The sequence below is a fragment of the Nanorana parkeri genome, unplaced genomic scaffold (genome assembly GCF_000935625.1).
Source record: "Nanorana parkeri isolate BGI_ZX_2015 unplaced genomic scaffold, ASM93562v1 scaffold1505, whole genome shotgun sequence".
Taxonomy (NCBI): domain Eukaryota; kingdom Metazoa; phylum Chordata; class Amphibia; order Anura; family Dicroglossidae; genus Nanorana; species Nanorana parkeri.
The window spans coordinates 131157-156695 of NW_017307773.1; the positions used below are offsets into that span (position 1 = coordinate 131157).

At 49.2% G+C, this 25539-nt stretch overlaps 1 protein-coding gene across 2 annotated transcripts in view; it reads left to right on the plus strand.

Moving 5' to 3' along the window:
• The window catches only part of PDE3A (phosphodiesterase 3A), a 55871-nt gene that overhangs the window by 25854 nt on the left and 4478 nt on the right, over window positions 1-25539 (plus strand). Inside the window, exons 5-14 of one of the 2 annotated variants that reach the window (XM_018570327.1) lie at window positions 2978-3194; window positions 6618-6700; window positions 7602-7780; window positions 11039-11176; window positions 11926-12037; window positions 15163-15276; window positions 17178-17377; window positions 18488-18691; window positions 20520-20681; window positions 23589-23838. In XM_018570327.1, coding sequence (XP_018425829.1) covers window positions 2978-3194; window positions 6618-6700; window positions 7602-7780; window positions 11039-11176; window positions 11926-12037; window positions 15163-15276; window positions 17178-17377; window positions 18488-18691; window positions 20520-20681; window positions 23589-23838 — 1659 coding nt within the window. Of the gene's footprint in view, window positions 1-2977; window positions 3195-6617; window positions 6701-7596; window positions 7781-11038; window positions 11177-11925; window positions 12038-15162; window positions 15277-17177; window positions 17378-18487; window positions 18692-20519; window positions 20682-23588; window positions 23902-25539 lie in introns of both variants that reach the window. The other variant, XM_018570326.1, reaches the window with a different exon arrangement.

The window sequence follows — 25539 nt, forward strand, 5'->3', positions numbered from 1 at the left end:
GGGGGGGGCTAGATCACTTATATGTTTAATCAAAAATTTATTATGAAGATATGAAAAGTTTATTACAAAGGAATCATTCTTCTGTAAGCCTCACCAGGGAACAACTAAAAGCTGCAAGGGTCAGCAGTGCTGATAATACAAATCCATAAATTACTTTATGAGCAGAATATATCCCACAACACCTGGACGCAGTGCGGAGCCAGTTCCCAGAATGCTTTGCACTGCTTTTCGTTTTCTGAAAACTGGGGTTGTTCTTGATGGTGCAGAAGAATCAGCAACACTACATTGTGTGCGAGTGAATGTTCATGACATGTTTTGGCTCAAACGTCTGAAGGTCAACCATTTTCCCCAAACTACAACATACCCCTATGTGTCATCCCAAACCCTATTGCAAACCACAATCTGCCATCCCATACACGTATCTGTCATCCTAAACCCCTATTTGCCATTCTATAACTCTGTCTGCCATCCCAAACTTCTATCTGTCATCCTAAACCCCCATTTGTCATGGTAAACCCCTATCTGTTATCCCAAACTCAAATCATGCTTTACCTCTGTCTGCCATAGCAAACCACAATCTGCCATCCAAAACATCTGTCATTCTGAATCTGTAATCCGTTAACTGTTTGTCATCCCAGACCTCTATCTGTCATTACAAACCTCTTTTTGTCTTTCCATACCCCTTATCTGTTATCCCAAACCCCTATTTGTCATCCTAAACCTCTACCTGTCATCCCAAGCCCCTATCTGTTATCCCAAACCCCCTCTGTCATCCTAAACCTCTCTCTATGTTTCCAAACCCCTATCTATCATCCTAAAACCCATATTTGTCATCCCTGTCCCTGAGACAAATCCTCTGTCTGCCATACTAAACCTCTAGCTGTCACCCTAAATCTCTTCTTGTCACTCCAAACCCTCATCCCACATAGTCTGTCATCCGTAAACCAAGAAGTAACCCATAAACCCCAATCATGAACCGATCGCTCCCGACCCTGATATCAGTATTGATAACACCACATTCCCATAATATATCAATGATGACACGATCAGCACTGACACACATTATCCCAGAGGATGAACATGAAGAACCTGCACCAAACACAAACAACAACCTGCTGAGATTTGTAGTTCCTTAACCAGAGCTCTTATCTTCCTTCTGAGGCACCACAAGGTGCAGCAAGTTCTCCAGGTGTCTGGCAGGGCATGATGGGTCTGGTAGTTCACCAGCAGATAGAGCTCTGTCCCAGGACTTTGCTGTGTGCTGCAATCCATTAACTCTTTATGTTCCGGGTACAGAATTCTGACCACATACAATCCGGGGATTGCTGATACTCGGATATGGTGAACACACAATTTTAGGATCATAGCGGGAGTTCTGTATCCAGAGCGGGTGTTTTATATAATGAAATCAGAACAAGATGATATACGCCGACTTTTCACGACTTATATTTCTCGTCCTCCAACCGACATCTAGATGTGTCTACCATGCAGGTGGCCGGACGCGATAACGCGATAACAAATGCGCTAGTTTTGGTTTTCTCTCTATTTGCAGTAAAAAAAAAAATTTCTCCCACTGTCATTGAGCAACAGCAGAAAAGGTCTCTTTGTATCAGCGGTGTTGAAATCCTGAATCTGTGACAGAAATATTTTATCTCCCATTAATAAATATGTTTTGGTTTAAATAGAACGAATTGCGTAACTTTGTGTTTTCATTGTGAAATGGCTGCTTGGGCGAAGCGGGAACAACGAGAGGAACAACGTGAGAGGCTCCGGCCTGCAATGGGGCATGCATGTGTATGTGGAGGTTCACTGTGTGCTCACCTGATATAAAACATTCAATCATAGGATATCTGTAAAGAGAACCTGTCTATGTAAAGCATAAAACGGAAGCAGAAAGTGTTTGGGCTGCATGGCCGTTCCAGGGAAGTGAAGCTTGATCTAGTATTCAACCTGTAATCATTCAATGGAGGCTTCTCACACAGGTCGATAGCTTCCATTTAACGCTTTCAGCTTTATTTTTTTATGCCATTTACATCTAAAGGAGAACTGAGGGCTGTGTAATATCTGAGCCCTTATCAGTTGTGCAGAACGGCTATTCGTTGTAGGAGGTGCTGCCACCAGTTCTATAAAGGGATCACCCCTTAAAGAAAGTCTGTCACTTTCAGAACCGAACCTGAACTTCAAACAGCCCTGGCTCTTCTGGAGCTGAGGGATATAAATCACTGAGCATTCCTTCTCAGTAAGGCCGGTTCACACCTGGGCGTTTTGTAGCGCGTTCCTATGCTCTGCAAAACGCTCAAACACCGAAATCCCATTATTTCCTATGGCTATGGTTGGCACCTGGGCGTATTACAGGCCGTACGAACGCGCTACAAAACGCCCCACGCCCAAAGAAGTACAGGAGCTTCTTTGGGGCGTTTTTGTCGCGCGTTTCCATTGGGATACAGCCAAGTAGCCCTCGGAAACGCGCGTTTGTCGCACGTTTTGTTTACCGCGAATCGTGGGAAAAAACACGCGTCACGAAACGCGCATATTAGATACGCCTAGGTGTGAACTCGGCCTAAGTGGAGTAGGTTCAGTTCAGCTAACTTCTGACTGAGGGCTGTGTGACACCAAAGCCCTTATCTGAAATTAAACAAATGTGAGCCTTTGGTTGAAGTCGGCCTGCCAAGAGAAACTGCTTGATAAGGAAGGAGCCATCAATACTTTTTTAGTTCTTTAAATATCTTTGACAGCTTCTCCTCTATCAAACAGTCACAGCGCATGTGATTTCTGATAAGGGCCCAGACTTCACACAGCCCCTCAGCTCTTTGATGGAAGTTAATGAGCTGTAAGCCAGTGGATTCCCCTCTGTATATGGTGTATAGAGTAATAGTAAATGGAAAGAATGTAAACATTAATAAATGAACACCTTGAGATTAGAAACAGATGCTTCATATTCCGAATGACAAATACTCTGACTTTTCCTCTTCCTCAGGTATCCCACCCTCCATCTCTCCGCTCAGCTCCCCGTGTCACTCCCCGAGTTACGGCACGCCGGTGCCCAGCCCCACGATAAAGACATTGCCGGTGCAGTTCACAGATTCCGAGGGCAGCCGCCTCGGCCTGAACCCACACAAAGCCTTAACGTGTTCCAGGAGTGCGCCGGAAATTCCCGAGCCCGTCCCTGAAGACACCACCGCTGTATGTAGCAGGTAATCACTTGTATGCATCAATCTGTGCGTCAGCTCTGTGCCCAGTCCTGCCGTTCCCCCTCTGACCAAGCCAAATATCCCCCTCAAATGTGGTGTCATCGCATAGACTTCAGACCGCACAATTCCTCATTGCACCAAGGACCTCTGCGAGAGCCCCGCCTTGCTGTCCACGCCTGCAGAAAACTACAGAGGGGGCAAAGACCAGACCAGTCACCCGGCACCTGGAGAGAGAGCATCAGTGACCGGTCTTTATTACAGGAAGCTCCAAGTTTCTGCACAGATCTGGAAGAAATACACAAAGCTCACCAAGATTCAAGAAGAATACACAGGGCTCTTGTACGAGGTCAATATTTGCTTATCCCGGAGTTTAGCTTTATCACAAGATCCAAAAGTCAAACATTTTTCTTTTAGCTTTGGATGCACTGTGTCAGGTTTTAATCGCCATCTCTGTTCCCTTTGGGGAGATGTACCCTCTGCATCTGTCCTGGGGTCACCGAGACAGGAAGTGATGGGAAATCCAAAATTTTACATTTATCACTAGAACTGGAGGTAAGAGGAAATCTTCCAATGGACACACGTGTTCTAGGATTTCCCACGCTTCCTGTTGTGTCGTGAGGACAGGAAGTACAGGGAAATGTCTCCAGGCAGCAAAAAAAAAAACTTGCAGGAGGGTTTAACCATTCTCTACTCTTCCCAAGCCTAAAATAGTTGGATATACTTTATTCTATGTTTCATCTGACCCTAAAACTGGACCGAAATCCTAAAGCAAGTCCCCTAATTATCCCCCAAACTGGAGCCTGAATTAGACATTAAAATTTAACTATATTTTTGTAATCTATCTTCACACCAGTGCTAACAGTTCTGTGGGGATTGACATCTCCTGATCCGGACAGTATATGTGGAACAGTTATTCACACGGACACTAGATAGATAGAGAGATAGATAGATAGATAGAGACAGAGCAGGAGAGAGAGAGTAAGGGGAGCAGGCCCAACTTGGATTGGCAGCGGTAAACCTCGCAGAAGACAAGGACACCCAGGAACAGTCAAAGAAGGTTTGTCCAACACTTTTATTCAGCAAAGCAGCAAACACACACAGTTCAATGCAGGAGAGCTCTGTACAGCAAGATAGTCCATAGAATAAAACAAAACAAGACATCTGCTCATCCAAGCAGTGGCGGGCCTAATAACCAAAGGGCCCTAGTGCAAGATTTTATCTTGGGCCCCCCTCCCAAGCGGTCTCTAATGTTGCAGTAGCGTGCTGGACTTACCTGAGACCCTGCAGAGCACACCATAGATCCTGCATAGCCCACCTGAGACTCTCTATGGTGGGCTCTGCAGGGTCCCAGGTGGGCTGGTCTTGTCGTCGGGATCCCTTTATCCCTTTCCCTATACACCTCCTCCCAACTCTTCTTACCTGCTGCTGCTGGGGCCCAGCCTCCTCCACCCCCATGATACCCATGTAAGAGGGCCCCCCAGACCCCTCACATGGGTACCGGCCATACCCCCCTGATGGCGGTGTTCTATCAAAGGTTGTGACTACGTTAGAATGTGTGACCGGTGACGTGCTCACACGTTTTAACGTAATCCCGCCCAGTTTTTCGGCGGTGGAATGTGTGACCACCAATAGGTGAAGCATTCCAGCGCTTTCCCAGGGCAGATCAGCATCGCAAATCGCATGTGCTGGAGAACCGATCTGCCCTGAAACAGCTGATGGGTCCTGAAATGTCACTTCTCTCCGACTGCGATCTCACATTCCACCGCACTCACAAAGTCGGATAGAAGTGACATTTCAGGACAGATCGGTTCTCCTGCACATGCGATTTGCGATGCCCGAAAACTGGGCGAGATTACGTTAAAATGTGTGATCACGTCACTGGTCACACATTCTAACGTAGTCTCAAACTTTGATAGAACAGAGGCCTGTCTGTAATCATTTAATCAGAAAAATAGATTATAATAGGGAACATTACAGTGTAATATTCCCCATTATAACCCACTTGTCTAGTTACATGAAAAAGAGCAGTTCACAACACCTACCTCCCCCAATCCCCCCCTCAGCCCGGGAGTTTCGATGTGTGCACTGCAGGGGGCGGGGCTTGTGACACACACACACACCTCCTGTGACTCACCTACCCTCACGCCGCCTGTTACTATGGACGCGGCCGGGAGGTGAGGTGAGTGACAGGACCCGCCCCCTCACTGAGAAGCCCGTTGGCAGTGCGGGGCCCCGGTGTTCGAACACCGGCACCGTGCACTGCCCCATATTGCAGGACCGGACCCCACTGAGGCTGTGGGGGTGCCCAGGACCGGACCCCACTGGGCCCCCCGACAGCCTCAGGCACCGGCGGTAGTTCCGCCACTGCATCCAAGCCATTAACTAAATATAGGCCACTGACCTAAAGGGTTCCCCAAATCAAACAGACAGCACTTGTACTTTTAGTGTTTTGTCAGCACTCAGCATGTTCAGCCTTTTCAGGCTTCTTATTTACAAAGATTGGCAAGATAACTGTTTCCCGTTTCACTTAGTCCTCACCATATTATACAGACAGCATATTCACTGTGAATCCAGATATGTCATGTTCTATAATTGTGCTTGTTACAGTTTTAATGTGCTACAGAATATGTGGGCGCTATATAGAACATTTGTAATACTTCTATGAAATGGTCAGTCCTAATGTTATTTCTATTAGAGGTGGAGCCTGGCGGGCTGCTAGGTTTTTATATCTCTTGTTAAGATTTTTCAGAGGTAACTCTTGGCTCTGTTCACACCCAGTTTGTGGTGTTTCAGCAGGAGTCCCTCATAATGGGCACAGGAGATGTGCAGAAATGAGAACTGTCGATGGTGGTAGACCGTCATAATAGACATAGCGGCGTGCAGACCCGGGAATTCAGCACAGGGAGGGTTGTAGACCCTCAAAATGGACATAATGGGTGTGCAGACCCAGGTTTGGTTGGTTAGGGTTGGTAAGAGCCCCTCTTAAAGGGCACAGCAGGTGAGCTGACCCAGGAACTCATCACAGGCATGATGAGAACCCCTCTGAATGGGCACAGCAGGCGCGCTGACCCAGGAACTTAGATTAGGGATGATGAGAACCCCTCATAATGGGCACAGCAGGTGAGCTGACCCAAGGAACTCAGCACAGGGATGATGAAAACCCCTCATAATGGGCACAGCAGGTGTACAGACCCGTAAAAGGCAGCAGATTGATCTCACCAACAGAATCAACTGAAAGACAGAATAGACTGTCCGGGGTTTATTTCTCCAGCATCCTTCAACCACTGTCATCCTTTCTTGGTGGAGTAAACCTTTCAGAATAAATACATTTTAATATATTATATAAAAGTAACTGTCTGCAGGGTGCTGTGCTAAAATAATGAAAGTTGTTATCAGTAATAGATTTCCATTTGCATGTCATTGCAGTTGTGGGCGGCCGTACAGCCAGGTAAATCCAGCGGAGAGGACAGCAGACACAAATGACATAACGCACTCTCAGAGCCGAACAGGTATGATACATGTGATGTCTGTTATGGGGCTCTAACTGGCCAAACCCTGTAACACCAAATACACAATCGGTCAGATAATCCTCTGCAGTGTCCAGGGTCATGAAGTGTACAGAACTCAGACTCCTTGCAGCCTTCTGCTTTAGAGATGTATATACTGCATGGTACCATAATGCACAATCCTCTGTGGAATGCATTGCAATGGAATTCATAAATGGCACCCCAATGCGGTTTTACAGCAGTGAACATTTATTGTGATGTGCTGCAATACATACAAGAGTTCTGTTTGTTGTTTTATGCCTTAATGCACTTCAACCTGTTGTATCAAAGGAGAACTATTAGGTGAGTGGAAATCACTCATCCTCATAGTTAGAGCCGACCTGTGACATTGAAACTGTCACAGGTCGGCTCTATAGATCGGGAAGTGAGTGAACACATACCGTCGCTCGCTCACTTCTCGATCATCTCCCTGCAAAGAGTGGTGACTGTCACTCACGGCTCCCCGCAGGGATTCCCCCCTGCTCCGATCCTCCAGCGCTGACTGGAGGAACAGACTGGGGAGGGGGCGGGCACAGCTGGCCGTGTCTCTAGATAGGCAGAGCCAGCTGTCAATCAGCCAGCTGGGTGGATCTCGACAGTATTGTCAGCAGTATACTGAGCTTTGGGTCACCGGAGGAGGTTAGTATATGTCCTCCCGTGACCGTAAAGAGAACTATGGGATAAAAAGGTTACCCCATAGTTCTCTTTTAATGCACATGTGCAAAGGCACGTGCATGGTCCTAACAAAACTTAATTCCTCTGTTCTGGAGGGCCTGACCTGGCGGGAGGGTTTTTTGCTGTTAGAAGTATTACATAATTTCTATCCTCCATCTTTTCACATTCAGTGATGGTGCTTTTGTTGCAGATGACCCGGCTCACACCACGTCAGACTATGACAGCACACATGAAACCAACAACAGCGACAGTAGCGACATTGTACAGAACGATGACGAGGGAGAAGGGACGCAGTCCAGGAAAGGCTCCGTCTGCCGAACGTATCGACCGGACAACATTGACCTCCACGCACTAATAACATCAACCGAGGTCAGTCACTCCCAGCATCCTAGAAAGTGGTTTTCCTGGTGTGATAAAGTGATTCCCATAATTATCTGCGGTGTTCCCGGTGTGCCAGACTGACTCCCAGAATCCCCTGTCGTGTCCCTGGTGTGCCAGACTGATTCCCAGAATCCCCTGTCATGTCCCCGGTGTGCCAGACTGACTCCCAGAATCCCCTGTCGTGTCCCTGGTGTGCCAGACTGATTCCCAGAATCCCCTGTCATGTCCCCGGTGTGCCAGACTGACTCCCAGAATCCCCTGTCGTGTCCCTGGTGTGCCAGACTGATTCCCAGAATCCCCTGTCATGTCCCCGGTGTGCCAGACTGACTCCCAGAATCCCCTGTCGTGTCCCTGGTGTGCCAGACTGATTCCCAGAATCCCCTGTCATGTCCCCGGTGTGCCAGACTGACTCCCAGAATCCCCTGTCGTGTCCCTGGTGTGCCAGACTGATTCCCAGAATCCCCTGTCATGTCCCCGGTGTGCCAGACTGACTCCCAGAATCCCCTGTCGTGTCCCTGGTGTGCCAGACTGATTCCCAGAATCCCCTGTCATGTCCCCGGTGTGCCAGACTGACTCCCAGAATCCCCTGTCGTGTCCCTGGTGTGCCAGACTGATTCCCAGAATCCCCTGTCATGTCCCCGGTGTGCCAGACTGACTCCCAGAATCCCCTGTCGTGTCCCTGGTGTGCCAGACTGATTCCCAGAATCCCCTGTCATGTCCCCGGTGTGCCAGACTGACTCCCAGAATCCCCTGTCGTGTCCCTGGTGTGCCAGACTGATTCCCAGAATCCCCTGTCATGTCCCCGGTGTGCCAGACTGACTCCCAGAATCCCCTGTCGTGTCCCTGGTGTGCCAGACTGATTCCCAGAATCCCCTGTCATGTCCCCGGTGTGCCAGACTGACTCCCAGAATCCCCTGTCGTGTCCCTGGTGTGCCAGACTGATTCCCAGAATCCCCTGTCATGTCCCCGGTGTGCCAGACTGACTCCCAGAATCCCCTGTCGTGTCCCTGGTGTGCCAGACTGATTCCCAGAATCCCCTGTCATGTCCCCGGTGTGCCAGACTGACTCCCAGAATCCCCTGTCGTGTCCCTGGTGTGCCAGACTGATTCCCAGAATCCCCTGTCATGTCCCCGGTGTGCCAGACTGACTCCCAGAATCCCCTGTCGTGTCCCTGGTGTGCCAGACTGATTCCCAGAATCCCCTGTCATGTCCCCGGTGTGCCAGACTGACTCCCAGAATCCCCTGTCGTGTCCCTGGTGTGCCAGACTGATTCCCAGAATCCCCTGTCATGTCCCCGGTGTGCCAGACTGACTCCCAGAATCCCCTGTCGTGTCCCTGGTGTGCCAGACTGATTCCCAGAATCCCCTGTCATGTCCCCGGTGTGCCAGACTGACTCCCAGAATCCCCTGTCGTGTCCCTGGTGTGCCAGACTGATTCCCAGAATCCCCTGTCATGTCCCCGGTGTGCCAGACTGACTCCCAGAATCCCCTGTCGTGTCCCTGGTGTGCCAGACTGATTCCCAGAATCCCCTGTCATGTCCCCGGTGTGCCAGACTGACTCCCAGAATCCCCTGTCGTGTCCCTGGTGTGCCAGACTGATTCCCAGAATCCCCTGTCATGTCCCCGGTGTGCCAGACTGACTCCCAGAATCCCCTGTCGTGTCCCTGGTGTGCCAGACTGATTCCCAGAATCCCCTGTCATGTCCCCGGTGTGCCAGACTGACTCCCAGAATCCCCTGTCGTGTCCCCGGTGTGCCAGACTGACTCCCAGAATCCAGTGTGAAGTCCCTGGTGCGCCAGACTATAAGTAACAGTAGAAACCACTGGCGCTCCAAAATTCCTAGCATCAAATCTTTTTTGTGGACATGATCAAGGTGGTCTCACAGTATATGGCAACGTTTTAGAACCCAACCGGTTCCTTCCTCAGGCAAGCAAAGTGACCCGGATAGGGTTCCAAAATGTTGCCATACACAGTGAGACCCCCTTGATCATATTAATAAAGAAGATTTGACACAAGGTATTTTGAAATGCCAGTGGTTTCTACTTTTGCTTATGGAATGACTGGCAGGGCCATCCGCTTCCACTACTACACCCACCTATAACCATTGGGTTTTGATTCCGGGCTAGGAGTGCGACGGGGAATATGGACATACTTGGTGTGCCAGACTGACTTTCAGATTCCTCTGCGGTGTTCAATACTGACAGAGGCCTCAGATGTTCCTGTGATAAGAGTTACAACCTTCAGGAATTATACAGTATATTGGTTGTTTTATATAAATAGTAAATATGCAAATTTTGCTTATCGGAGTTCTTAAGTTGCGAGTTTTAATACAAAAATCAAGATTATCATTATTGAATATGAGACAGATTGTTCGAGTCAGAAACAGTGTCCAGAGACCTGGGTGGGGATTATTTGCCATATGTTGTTGCAGAGGATCCCCTCCTATCAGTGCCCAGTATCCCCTCCTAAAAGGCGCCCAGGAGCCTCTTCTATCAGTGCACAGGATCCCCTCCTATAAGTGCAGACAATTCCCTCCTATCATTGCACTTGATCCCCTCCCATTAGTGCGCTGAATTCCCTCCTATCAGTGCCCAGGATCCCCTTCTATCAGTGTCATGAATCCCCTTCTATCAATGTGCAGGATCCTTTCCTATCAGTGCACAAGGTCCCTTCTTATCAGTGCACAAGGTCCCCTACTATTCATTTACATGATCCCCTCCTATCTGTGCAGAGGATTCTCTTTCAGTTAACAGGATCCCCTGCTTTAAGTTCATATGATCCCCCACTATCAGTGCCCAGGATCCCCCTCTATCAGTGCCATGGATCCCCATCTATCATTGTGCAGCATCAATTCCTATTAGTGCATAAGATCCCTTCTTATCAATGCACAGGATCCCCTACTATTCGTTTACATGATCCCCCTCCTATCTGTGCAGAGGATTCTCTATCAGTGAATAGGATCCCCTGTTTTAAGTTCACATGATCCCCTCCTATCAGTGCAGAGGACCCCCCACTATTAGTGCACAGGATCTGTTCCTATCAGTGCACAGGATCCCCTCCTATCAGTTCACATGATCCCCTCCTATGAGTGCAGAGGACCCCCCACTATTAGTGCACAGGATCCCCTCCTAGATCAGAAATCAGGACCCCCCCAGTAGTCTGGGTACCAATATTTCATGTAGCCATGGGACTTTTTGTGCGTTGGACACATAACTGATCTCCATTTCTGTGTTTCTCTTGCACTCAGGACAAGCCCATCCTGGCCCCAGAGCCACTCATCATGGACAATGTAGATGACCTTATGGGGGAAGTCAACAACTGGAACTTCCCCATATTTGACCTGGTGGAGATGACGGGTCAGAGCTGCGGCCGAATCCTCAGCCAGGTGGGTGGCAGAATGATTTCCTTCATGGAATTAGAGTACATTGGTCCGAAACCTACGGTGGATTCCCAAATCTAGGGGGATCAGCTGTGTTCACATGAGCATTGAGTGCAGGCTGGGATTGGATAGGGTTCCCTGGAGGTGATTGCGCTCTCTTGGTGGAGGACACCATATGGATTGACAGTCAGGGCATTAAAGTGTGCCCCAGAATCTGGGGGCTCCCCCCATCCCAGTGTATATAAGGTGATCTAGCGAACCATACATGTCAGTACTGTTTGTAAGTGAACTCTGCCAGTTTCACTTTGATTTCATAGAATAAAGCTTTGTCAGCCTTGGGGTGACATCAGTGGACTGGACTTTGGAGATGTCATACACTCCAGACATTGGTGAGATATCTGGCTGCCTGAGGCCTATATCTGAGCCACAATAAAGGGGGTGGAGCTTAGGAAGCGCAGAGGTGGGGCTGTGCATAGAAATAATTGCCGGCTTGGTGTCAAGTTCTTATGGTGACACATTTGCACGGCACAGGGGACACTGGTAGAAGCGCAGAGCAAAGATCTTACCAGCAGTCCGAGTGCTAAAGGTCCCATATGTGCCCTCCAGGGGGCGCTAACTACACAGAGAGGCAGAATCTGGTGAAGCCCCCAAATCTGTGACAGCGGCAGCGGAATCTAATATTTCCTTTGTTGTGGACAGTTGTCACAATGTTACAAAGTATATTCACAAATGCTCCTCGTGTTTCCCCTTTGTAGACGTCGTATCGACTCTTCGATGACATGAATCTTCTGCAGACATTTAAAATCCCCCTGAAGGAATTCATGAACTATTTTCACGCCTTGGAGAACGGCTACCGAGACATTCCGTGTAAGTGGGGTCTGCTATGTACTAATCCCTGATCTCATCACAGCGTTCCGGGTGTCCGGAATTCTCCCAAATTGTCCTGATGACTGTTTTGAGGGCCTGTACAATAGAACCTTAGTGAATAAATGTGAAGTTTCTGCCGGGCCCACGTTTGCACTTAGCAGTTTCACAAGTAGAGTTTAAGCAAATGGCAGCCCATATAACTTCTGTGAGCAGGTCCCCTTTAAGAAATGTACATTTGCTAGTATGGCAAGGACATCTGGATCCTCATCATTAACATTAATAACTTCCCTCTAATTAGTGATGTTCCGGGCATGCGGACATTATTAAGAAGACACGGCACGGAGAGTGCTGGGATCTGTGCATACGGCTTCCTGCACTGAAACCAGCTGACCCCGTACTGACCCCTAAACCTCTCCTACCCCTTTTAATGACCCAGAAGCCCCTCTCACCCCTAACATGAACCCATGACACCTAGGGGCATATTTATAAAGCGTAGATAGTGACATTCACTGCAGGCAAGTTGGGCTTTAATTTTGGATGGATTAGGGGATGTTTTTTTTACATTTCTATGTGTAACCTTATTGGGGGGAGATCTCCCTTCACTTCCTGTCCTTGTCACCTGTACAAGATATGGGGGGAGCGGTTGTCACCGGGACAGAAAGACCCAGACAATGATAGCGACATTGTCAAAAGATTTAACCCTTCTCTGCTCTACTAATAATGTGCTTTGTTTTTGACCATGTTGGAGAGATTTGCCATCAGTTTCTGTCCTTTAAAGGATTCTCCCCCAATAGGACGAGAGACAGAAATAAAACCCTTTCCCCACATCCAAAACAAAGGACAAAGTTTTGCCCAGAGTTGGGCTTTAGTGTTGGATATTACTCTTAGAACTGATGCCTAAGCTTAGCTCCCCCCCCCCAACATTAAATGTCCCTGGCGTTCATCCTGTATGGAGGTCTCAGCGTGGAGAATATAAAGTTTAACATGATATGAAAGACAGGTTGTGGTTGGAAGTGTATCGTGGGGGCTTGGGGCCCTTCAGATACCTAAATGTGAGAATTTGGTTTCTGTACCGACATGGATGTTATTACAACCCCGCTTTCATTCTGGGTGGAGTGGTCCTTTAATTCAGCATGGTGAAGTGACACGTGGGTGGTAGAAGCTCCTGGTCTGCTAAGTCATTCGCAGTGTAATTTGGGGGGAAATAGGACGGACGTTTTCCATTGAACGTGTCCCAGAGCTGTGACCGCTCTCCGGGCGAGGCAGCCTTCCCGCTATTTATAGACTCTTTATTTTTCCGCTCGGCTGGCACATCAGCGCAGCACAAATCAATGATAAACAAATGTCCCCGGGACGCATCTCCACCTCTAATGAGCGCCATGTAAGGTCACGGCCGGATGCTATCTGTAGAACATTGTCCGAGCGGGGAATGGCCACCGCCAAGAAACACCGCAATTATAATGGACTTTACTTATCCTACAGGGGGTTATGGGTACAGAGGCAGCAGCCATGATGGCGTAACGACTTTGTACCCTTGCAGGACAGTCATGTGACCACAAGGTGCACTAACATGTACCAAGTAACGGGATTATGGGAAATACAGAGGTGGCAGCCATGAGGGTCCAACAGTCTTATTCCAGTCATGTGAACACATGGTGCATGTTTCCCGTAACAGAGGATTATGGGAAATACAGAGGTGGCAGCCATGAGGGTCCAACAGCCTTATTCCAGTCATGTGAACGCATGGTGCATGTTTCCCGTAACAGAGGATTATGGAAAATACAGAGGTGGCAGCCATGTTTGTTCATTGGATTTATCCCCCCTGCAAGACAGTCATGTGACCACGTGCTGCAACACCATGTTTCCACTAACAAGGGATTGTGGGAACCACAGATATGGCAGTCATGATGGTTCAACAGCTTTATCTCCCCCTCCCTCCCCCCAGGACAGTCATGTTACAGCATGGCACAACACCATTTTTTCCATAACAGGGGATTATGGGAAATACAGAGGTGGCAGCCATGATGGTTCAACAGCTTTGTCGCACCCCCAGGTCCTGGGTGGTCTCTATCCTCTCCTGAAAAACTGAAATAAAATCTGAGTTTATTTGGAACATTTTCTATCAATTATCTGATATAAAACCTCTCCGATTCTCGGCCAGTATTTCGGGTTACCCGTGCAGCATGCCTAACCAGCTCTGCGGGAACTTCTGCTCATTACACTGGTCACCATAGTGTTAAATACATATTTTGGTCACTTTGAGGGCAGCTACAAAGGGATTTTTTCATTATTTGATTTGCTTTTTTAAGGTTTTAATTATAAATATAAATTCTATGTAGCAATCGGCTCCAATTTGATTCTGGCCTCCGAGCTCCAGTATGAGTATAACGACACTTATGGGAGTTTATGTGTCTCCGCTATGTCCTCTATATCCGTATTTGGGGTCTGTGGTCCAGTATGGGGTCTGACTCTACAAGTGTTACTCAGGACTGGGATTGGCCAAGAGGTAAAAGGATTAAAACACCAAATGATGAGATTGAAGTATCTTTGTATATTGGAAAACAGGGTGAAGAAATATACATTGCTTTATAACTGCATGGAGTTTGCATGATCCTGTGCTTTTACGAACTTCTTTTGGGGACTCAAGTGTCCTCCCAATAGTCCAAAGACTTGTTGTTAGTTTAATTGGCTCCTGTTTAAACAGGTCTCAGTATATATGTACAAATTGGCTATGCACATGTGCTGTCACATTTTGCACACAAAGATCTCAAGCATATCAGACATGGCGCCCAAAAGAGGTTTCCCATAGAACCGCCAAGAGCAGGGGTGGGCACACTCCGGCCCCCCAGCTGTGATGCAACAACAAATTCCATGAGACATTGCAAGTCTCTGACAGCCACAGGCATGACCCCCACAGACAGATGCATGATGGTATATGTAGTTTCACCACAGCTGGAGGGCCGGAGTTTGCGCACCCCTGGCCAAGAGTCATATAGGACTGTAGATGTCTCACACATAGCGTGGGATTGCGGCTTGTAAGGTGCAGTGTTCAGGACAGCCACTAGGTGGCAGAAGGACTCCGTCCAATAACAATACAGTAACTGAATATTTTATGTTCCTTTTAGATCACAACAGGATCCACGCCACTGACGTGTTACATGCAGTCTGGTACCTCAGTACCCAGGCCATCCCGGGTCTGCACAACGCCGTCAACGATCATGGCTCAGCCAGCGATTCAGGTAACAAAGGAGTGGAGTTCATCTCGCATTAATATTATGGACCTGTCAGCAACTTTTCAAGTCTGAGTAAATTCCTGACCGGTCCCAATAGACAGCAACAGTATCATTTCCTCAGAAAAGCTCCAACCTTTATTATTAAAAAGCATTGTTGAGCTCCGCCTCCAGTCATTGACTTTGCATGGGCTGAGATGATGTCATCAGTCTGCTGCAGGCAGGAGGAAGCGTTTCTACAGTCTTCCCTACCCCAGTGATCAGATTGTACATTGTAACTTTGTTACAAGTCAAGAGGTGAGAAGCAGGGGCTGATTTGTGTCAGGCATTTACAAACACAGCCAAGGACTACACAGGCACGATCATGTCATCTCTCAGCCAGTGTCATCTCTCAGTCCAGTAGGTAGATGCTGACCCTGGATGATGCCTGAACACAGATTGTTTATTTCCTTCCTGTGGGAAAAGCAGATGGCAGCATTGTCAGGGGGGAGTACTGTGATCTCTGTGAGAGGTAATAAATACCTGGAAGTGTTACACTGACACATTACTCAGCATGCTGCACTGGACGTGATACCTACATCTGAAAACAAGTCGACTTTAATAGTGACAACAGTAAGGACACCCAGAAGCTGCTATTAAAACAGTATAGCGCCATCATCCTGTGCAGCGCGGTATAAACTGAGAACATATAAATACATTAAGGGGGTTATTCATGAAGGAGCCGAAGGATCCAGTCGTAGCTTCAGCTGATCCTTCGGCTCTCTTCAGCCGCCGGAGCCCTTCGGTTTAGTCGAACCGAAGGGCTGCTGTACGGGCTATTCACAATAGCCCGTACAGCAGCCAAAGGCATATGCTTCAGCTCGACTGAGCCGAAGTGGCACCCGGGGAGAATGGCCTGCCGAAGGCCGTCCCTAAGCCCCGCAAATGACAGCTGGGCGGAGCCAGCCAAGATCTCACGTTTGGCTCCGCCCAGTTGTAGTGACAGATCAAAATCCCCAAATGACCTGGGGGCGCTGATTTGTCATTAAACAATAACATCTGGGCGGAGCCGTCTGTGATATCACGGCCTGCTCCGCCCAGTTGTTATTCATTGGCTGGCCAATAGGAAGCCGTTGGGCAGAGCTAGCTGTCACTGCAAGCTCCGCCCAATTGTTTATTTTTTTTATCTTTATTTTTTAATTTTACTATTTTATTTACATTTTTTAAATATTTTTTCGACTTTTCTTTTTTAACTCTTTTCATTAATTTTCTATTCTGCTCGGTACCACGGAGGTGGCACCGCTCGGCAGCATTCAGCTATTCACTATGAGAATAGAGGCAAACGGCAGCGAGCGAGCTGCCGGAGCTTCGGCTCAGCCGATTTAGATGTTGGATCGGCTGAGTCGAACTCCTTGTGCACTTCTGAAGCAAGCCGACGTACAGCTTCGGCAACTTTGTGAATAACCCCTTAAATATTGTAATTCTATATAAAAATCAGTTTTATTCGACACGCGATGGTGCCCCCCAGTGGACAAATATCAGAAAACGCATCACTAAAACATTATTAGTGTTAGGCCGTAGCCGCTTGTGGTGGGAAATAATTTATATACAGAAAGGAAATAGCGACAGTAATTGTTTAGATAATGGGGGGTCCTTGGGATGCAATAAACCACACCTGAGTCCTGTAACAATGTATCTCTGCTTCTGTTCATTGCTTCAGTAAATCAGCCCCACTGAATGTGTTGGTTACGTATAGGGTGGAGCTACAAGGCCAGAGATGGTGGTCCTGCTGTATATAATATCTGCAATATGTCGCCCCAGAGGGGTAATAGGATTACAAGGGTGATTAATTTGTTATTTTGTAGCATAACCCCCCCTCCCCATGAGGACAGAAGTGTAAGCCCCCCGTGTTATGTGTTGTGTCTCCTCAGATTCAGACAGCGGCATCACGCATGGACACATGGGTTACACTTTCTCCAAGATGTACAATCCTTCAGAAGAAACATACGGCTGTTTGTCAGGGAACATTCCGTCCTTGGAGCTCATGGCTCTGTATGTAGCGGCAGCCATGCACGACTACGACCACCCAGGAAGAACCAATGCCTTCCTTGTGGCAACCAGTGCACCGCAGGTAATGCATCTGCCTTCAACACATAGCAGATCCTCATGGGTGGGACCTATTCGCTGATATTTAGGTGTGGGAGGAGTTAAAATGACAGCAGAGTCGTAATAAAGGAGCAACTAAGGATTCTTTGTGGATGTGAGAGTGCGGGGTGTAAGAAGTGTTATAGGTTAACAGGTTGAAAGCAAAAGTATTAAAAAACATAGTGAAGTGGCATATTAAGTTGTAGAGGAATGGGGAGGGGCTACTATGAGGTATAGAAGAATAGGGAAGGGCTTCAGTGAGTAGAAGATGAATGGGGAGGGGCTACTATGAGGTGTAGAAAAATGAGGAGGGGCTTCCGTGAGTAGAAGATGAATGGGGAGGGGCTACTTTGAGATGTAGAAGATTGGGGGAGGGACTTTAGTGAGTAGTTGATGCATTGGGAGGGGCTACTATGGGGTGTAGGAGTATGGGGAGGGGCTTCAGTAAGTAGAAGATGAATGGGGAGGGGCTACTATGGGGTTTTGAAGATTAGGGAGGGGCTTCAGTGAGTAGAAGATGCATAGGGAGGGGCTACTATGTGATGTAGAAGATTGGGGAGGGGCTTCAGTGAGTAGAAGATGCATAGGGAGAGGCTACTATGAGATGTAGAAGAATGAGGAGGGGTTTCAGTGAATAGAAGATGAATGGAAAGGGGCTATTATGAGATTGGGGAGGGACTTTAGTGAGCAGGAGATGAATGGGGAGGGGCTACTATGAGGTTTTGAAGATTAGGGAGGGGCTTCAGTAGATAGAAGATGCATAGGGAGGGGTTAATAGGAGATGTAGAAGATTTGGGAGGGGCTTCAGTGAGTAGATGCATGGGGAGGGGCTACTATGAGGTGTAAAAGAATGGGGAGCGGCTTCAGTGAATTGGGAGGGGCTAATATGTGATGTAGAAGATTAGGGAGTGATTTTATTGCGTAAAAGATGAATGGGGAGGGGCTACTATGAGATGTAGAAGATGATTGGGGATTCAGCCAGTAGAAGAGGAAGTGGGAGGGGATTCAATCAGTAGTAATATGATAGGGAGGGGCTCTGTTGGAGTTGAGTGGTTGTGGGAAGAGCTTAAGTAATGGCAGCTCCTCTCTTTTCCAGGCAGTGCTCTATAATGACCGGTCGGTTCTGGAGAATCACCATGCGGCTGCGGCATGGAATCTCTTCCTGTCACGGCCGGAATATAATTTTTTAATCAATTTAGATCACATGGAGTTCAAGCGGTTCCGGTTCCTGGTGATCGAGGCAATTCTCGCCACCGACCTGAAGAAACACTTCGATTTCCTGGCAGAGTTCAATGCAAAGGTGAGAGCGACTTGGCTGCCCACATGCTCCATGTATGTGATAGAAGTCCGCCATTCCTCAACACACTTTTACCACTGCTACACGGTGCCCCTACCTCCACCACTTCTACACACTGCCCCGCCTTCATCACTTCTACACAGTGCCCCTACCTCCACCACTTCTACACACTGCCCCGCCTTCATCACTTCTACACAGTGCCCCTACCTCCACCACTTCTACACACTGCCCCGCCTTCATCACTTCTACACAGTGCCCCTACCTCCACCACTTCTACACACTGCCCCGCCTTCATCACTTCTACACAGTGCCCCTACCTCCACCACTTCTGCACAGTGCCCCTACCTCCACCACTTCTGCACAGTGCCCCTACCTCTACCACTTCTGCACAGTGCCCCTACCTCTACCACTTCTGCACAGTGCCCCTACCTCCACCACTTCTGCACAGTGCCCCTACCTCCACCACTTCTGCACAGTGCCCCTACCTCCACCACTTCTGCACAGTGCCCCTACCTCTACCACTTCTGCACAGTGCCCCTACCTCCACCACTTCTGCACAGTGCCCCTACCTCCACCACTTCTGCACAGTGCCCCTACCTCCACCACTTCTGCACAGTGCCCCTACCTCTACCACTTCTGCACAGTGGCCCTACCTCTACCACTTCTACACAGTGCCCCTACCTCCACCACTTCTGCACAGTGCCCCTCCCTCCCCACTTCTGCACAGTGCCCCTACCTCCACCACTTCTACACAGTGCCCTGGCTTCATCACTTCTGCACAGTGCCCCTACCTCCCCACTTCTGCACAGTGCCCCTACCTCCACCACTTCTACACAGTGCCCCGGCTTCATCACCTCTACACAGTGCCCCTACCTCGTCCACTTCTACACAGTGTCCCTACCTCCACCACTTCTGCACAGTGCTCCACCTTAACCACTGCTACACATGGTCCACACTTCACTGTTTCTGCAGTGCTCACCTTCACCACTTCTACACAGTGCCAGAATTCCCTATTCCTACAGAGTCCTCCAAATTCACCCCTTCTACATAGTTCCCTACTTTACCACTTCTATACAATGCCCCAACTTCAGTACTGCTATACAGTACCTCACCTTTACCACTTCTGCACAGTGCTCCACCTTCACCACTGCTACACAGGGTCCCCACTTCACCATTTCTACACCCCCACCTTCACTACTTCTACATAGTGCCCCACCTTCTCCGAGGTTCAATGCAAAGGTGAGAGCGACTTGGCTTTCCGCATACTCCATGTACTTTCATATTTGCAGAGGACATATATTGCATTCCTTAACAAACACAATTTTACCACTGCTACACAGTGCCCCTACCTCCTCTTCTACACAGTGCCCTAATTCCCTACTTCTATACAGTGCTCCAACATCACCACTTCTACATAGTTCCCTTACTTTACCTCATCAGCATAGTGCCCCAACTTCACCACTGCTACAAAGTGTCTCACTTAACCAGTTCTATGTAATGCCCCAACTTCATCACTGCTACAAAGTGCCTCACCTTCTCAAAACATTGCTACACACTGCCCCACCATCTCCAAACCCTGCTCACATATGTAACAATTTGGTCTTTTCTTTTTCTTAACAGAAATCAATTGTTTTTTTTTTGTTTGTTGTTTTTTCTTCCACTGGTTTAAAGAATTGCCCTTATTTCTTTAACCGTTACCAGGATATAGACGGCTCGGTGTCTGGGACAGTGCGAGGGAGATGATCATGTAGTGCTGAGTGATGATTGTACCATGTGGCGGCCATATCATGATCCATCCGTGATCCGAATCTTACTTAATTCTCTCCTCCAGGTGAACGAGGAGGTGGGGCCAGGGATTGACTGGTCCAATGAGAATGACCGATTGCTGGTCTGTCAGATGTGCATTAAGCTGGCTGACATCAACGGACCCGCCAAATGTAAAGATTTACATCTGAAGTGGACGGAGGGGATCGTCAACGAGTTCTACGAGCAGGTGAGAGCGCCAAAATCACGCAGAATGCCGGTATTGTGATCTTCTTCAGTGCAGCGCTGAGCGAGCGCGAGGGTCCCTGCCAGTCTGAGCAGTGCAGGACTGAGTGAGGGTCCCTGCCAGTCTGAGCAGTGCAGGACTGAGTGAGGGTCCCTGCCAGTCTGAGCAGTGCAGGACTGAGTGAGGGTCCCTGCCAGTCTGAGCAGTGCAGGACTGAGTGAGGGTCCCTGCCAGTCTGAGCAGTGCAGGACTGAGTGAGGGTCCCTGCCAGTCTGAGCAGTGCAGGACTGAGTGAGGGTCCCTGCCAGTCTGAGCAGTGCAGGACTGAGTGAGGGTCCCTGCCAGTCTGAGCAGTGCAGGACTGAGTGAGGGTCCCTGCCAGTCTGAGCAGTGCAGGACTGAGTGAGGGTCCCTGCCAGTCTGAGCAGTGCAGGACTGAGTGAGGGTCCCTGCCAGTCTGAGCAGTGCAGGACTGAGTGAGGGTCCCTGCCAGTCTGAGCAGTGCAGGACTGAGTGAGGGTCCCTGCCAGTCTGAGCAGTGCAGGACTGAGTGAGGGTCCCTGCCAGTCTGAGCAGTGCAGGACTGAGTGAGGGTCCCTGCCAGTCTGAGCAGTGCAGGACTGAGTGAGGGTCCCTGCCAGTCTGAGCAGTGCAGGACTGAGTGAGGGTCCCTGCCAGTCTGAGCAGTGCAGGACTGAGTGAGGGTCCCTGCCAGTCTGAGCAGTGCAGGACTGAGTGAGGGTCCCTGCCAGTCTGAGCAGTGCAGGACTGAGTGAGGGTCCCTGCCAGTCTGAGCAGTGCAGGACTGAGTGAGGGTCCCTGCCAGTCTGAGCAGTGCAGGACTGAGTGAGGGTCCCTGCCAGTCTGAGCAGTGCAGGACTGAGTGAGGGTCCCTGCCAGTCTGAGCAGTGCAGGACTGAGTGAGGGTCCCTGCCAGTCTGAGCAGTGCAGGACTGAGTGAGGGTCCCTGCCAGTCTGAGCAGTGCAGGACTGAGTGAGGGTCCCTGCCAGTCTGAGCAGTGCAGGACTGAGTGAGGGTCCCTGCCAGTCTGAGCAGTGCAGGACTGAGTGAGGGTCCCTGCCAGTCTGAGCAGTGCAGGACTGAGTGAGGGTCCCTGCCAGTCTGAGCAGTGCAGGACTGAGTGAGGGTCCCTGCCAGTCTGAGCAGTGCAGGACTGAGTGAGGGTCCCTGCCAGTCTGTGAGCAGTGCAGCGCTGAGCGAGGGTCCCTGCCAGTCTGAGCAGTGCAGGTGGCTGTATAGAGCGGCATCAATAAAAATATAAAAGACTCGTATTAATGCAGCTCTGTAATCATTAATTATGTAAACACAATCAGTGTAAGCACCTGAATGTGACTTGCCATCAGCATCTTCCACTTCCTGTACAGCAGAACTCCGTAGAGGGGAAGCAGAACAAGTAACCATTCAGCTGTGCTGCAGTGCTCATATGTTAACAAGGAACATGCAGATAGAAGGAGAGAACAAAGTGACAAAGAGATGAGCTCATCAGCCTGCTGATTTTTATTTTATCTATATATTTGTCTGTACGTCTGGAGTCCAGCTTTGACGTCAGTGTCCCATAAATATCATCTTTACACACATTTCAATATAGGTAACCAGGAGGATAACACTGTTGAGCCATTGTTGCTATATTTCCCATAATCCTCTGGTACTGGAAACATGACACTGTATTGTCTGGTAACATGCAGGAGGATAACACTGTTGGACCATAGTGGCTGCCTCTTTTATATTTTATATAGCCCTCGGTTATCATAGGACAGTGCTACTGTGCCATTATGTTGTCTCGCCCCCTACTTTTAAAATGAACCTGTTCCCAGATCATACAAAACTGGGATTTATCAAAACTGGAGCAATTGCCCATGGCAACCAATCAGCATCTCTCTTCAGTTCGCTCAGTTGGGATTTGAAAATGAGACATAGAAGCTGATTGGTTGCCATGGAAATCTGCTCCAGATTTTGTCTGTTCCAGTTCTGATAAATTCCCCCCACTGTGTTTTTCTATAAGAGTAGGTCCTGACAGGCTTCCAGCCCTCTATAGCAGGGGCAGGCAACCTCGGCACTCCAGATGTGGAGAAAATGCAAATCCCATCAGACAGCTGCATCTGGAAGACATGCCTTGCTGTCAATCTTGCAATGCCTCATGGGATTTGGAGTTCTACAACAGCTGGAGTGCCAAGGTTGCTTACCCCTGATCTACTGTAAACATCTTTGAGATGTGATGTGAGAATGAAAAAGTCCACATTAAGGTCTCATTCACACGAGAAAAAGCCGGCACGTACAGCTCCGTGCTGCGTGCACGGCCGTATCGGGCAGCACCGGGAAGGACAGGTGCTGCGTGTGATTAGTACGCAGCCCCTGTCCTTCTCTTACGCTGTCGGGCTCTCGGTCAATGACCGAGTGCCCAAATTTTCAGAGGGGGTGACACCAAAATGACTGTTCACCCCTCCAATGTTGGCACCCGGGTGCGGGCTGCACCCCCCTTGTGACGCCACAAGGTGTCCGTACTCGTATGCTGACAGGGTGGATCCTGTCTGCGTCTGAGCCGGGACACCCGCACCCATACGGACCTGCACTTAGGGTGAGCGTATTGAGGCGTATGGCCGCGTACTCCCATAGAGAAGGACAGGGGCTGTGTACTAATCACACACAGCACCTGTCCTTCCCGGGAGCTGCCCGATATGCCCGTGCACGCAGCACGGAGCTGTACGTGCCGGCTTTTTCTCATGTGAATGAAGCCTTAAAGCACCTAGGGAGGTCAGTGAGGATTTTTTTCTAAACTCTTTTACTGCTCGTTAAGAATATGTAAATCATTGAATGTCCAAAGTCTGGGCACAGGAGTAATGGAAAGCGTGGTGGTTTGTTTTAGGAAATCTCTTTTTTCTTCTTCATAGGGGGATGAAGAGGCGAGCCTCGGCCTCCCCATCAGCCCGTTCATGGACCGCTCGGCCCCTCAGTTAGCCAAACTTCAGGAATCGTTCATAACTCACATTGTGGGGCCTTTATGTAACTCGTATGACTCGGCGGGTCTTATGCCGGGGAAATGGTTTGAAGACAGTGATGAGTCTGAGGATACAGATGAACTAGATGAAGATACGGATACTACAGAGGAGGAAACGTCTGAAGCCTCAGAAACGATAACAAGTATGTCCTCTCAGATCTTCTGTTGTTTCAGAGATGCCTTTAGGGGGAAAAATTCAGGGAAGGGTAAGAACCTCTCATTGTATCTGTCTGTCTTCTCCCTATGTAGAAAACAATGTATAGAATGTACAGATGTCATTATAATCATTAACTGAAGAGGAAATTTGATTTTATAATCTATTCTGAATACATCCTCCCAGTATCCAGCGTCTGGAGAACGACGAGACCTCCGCTGAAAGTTCACGCACAGATCCTGAAACAGATATTTACAGAAATGGCCGACATGGACAGACTGAGTGTTTCTAGAAACAGGAGAGTGAGAGAAGAGAAAGACCAAATGGTTCATCGAGTCTGCCCACCTTTTGTTGTTTTGTTTGTTTTTAAGCCCTTTTGTCTGAGTTAAAAATAAAGCAAAAAAAGGGCCAGACTCCATGAACTCCTTTTTTTCCACACTGGTATAGTGGGAAGGAATGGTGCAGGTGAAGGGGGTATTGAAGGTGGTACAGGCATGTGGAGAGGGTAGGGCTGGTGAAGGGAGTGTTGGAGGTGGGGAAGGAAGTACAGGTGGAGTGGGTAGTATGGTTCAAGTAATTGTAGAGGGTGCTACATGCAGGTGGAGGAGGTGTAGAGGGTGCTACATGCAGGTGGAGGAGGTGTAGAGGGTGCTACATGCAGGTGGAGGAGGTGTAGAGGGTGCTACATCCAGGTGGAGGAGGTGTAGAGGGTGCTACAGGCAGGTGGAGGAGGTGTAGAGGGTGCTACATCCAGGTGGAGGAGGTGTAGAGGGTGCTACATCCAGGTGGAGGAGGTGTAGAGGGTGCTACATCCAGGTGGAGGAGGTGTAGAGGGTGGTACAGGCAGGTGGAGGAGGTGTAGAGGGTGCTACAGGCAGGTGGAGGAGGTGTAGAGGGTGCTACATCCAGGTGGAGGAGGTGTAGAGGGTGCTACATCCAGGTGGAGGAGGTGTAGAGGGTGCTACATCCAGGTGGAGGAGGTGTAGAGGGTGGTACAGGCAGGTGGAGGAGGTGTAGAGGGTGCTACAGGCAGGTGGAGGAGGTGTAGAGGGTGCTACATCCAGGTGGAGGAGGTGTAGAGGGTGCTACATGCAGGTGGAGGAGGTGTAGAGGGTGCTACATCCAGGTGGAGGAGGTGTAGAGGGTGCTACAGGCAGGTGGAGGAGGTGTAGAGGGTGCTACATCCAGGTGGAGGAGGTGTAGAGGGTGCTACAGGCAGGTGGAGGAGGTAGTATAGGTGAACAAGGTGGTAGAAGTGGAGAAAGTAGTGGAGGGGGTAGTACAAGTGGAGAGGGTGTAGTGGACAATAAAGGTGGAGGGTGTAGTACAGGTCAAGTAGGTCGTAGAGGTGGAGGGGGTGGTACAGGGGGAGGAGGTAGTACAGATGGAGGACTTGGTACAGGTGGGAAAGATAGTTTAGGTGGACAGGCTGGTACAGGTGGAGATGGTAGCACTGGTGGAGGGGGCGGTACAGGTAAAAGAGGTTATACAGATAGAAAAGGTAGTACAGGTGGAGGGATTATTACAGATGTAGATGACAGTACAGGTGAAGCAGGGGCTGCTACAGGTAGATGGGGCGGTACAGGTCGAGGAGGTAGTACAGGGGGAGCAGGTGGGGAAGGTGGTACAAGTTGGGGGGGTAGTCCAGGTGGGGAAGGTGGTACAGGTGGAGGGGGTGGTAGAGGTGGGG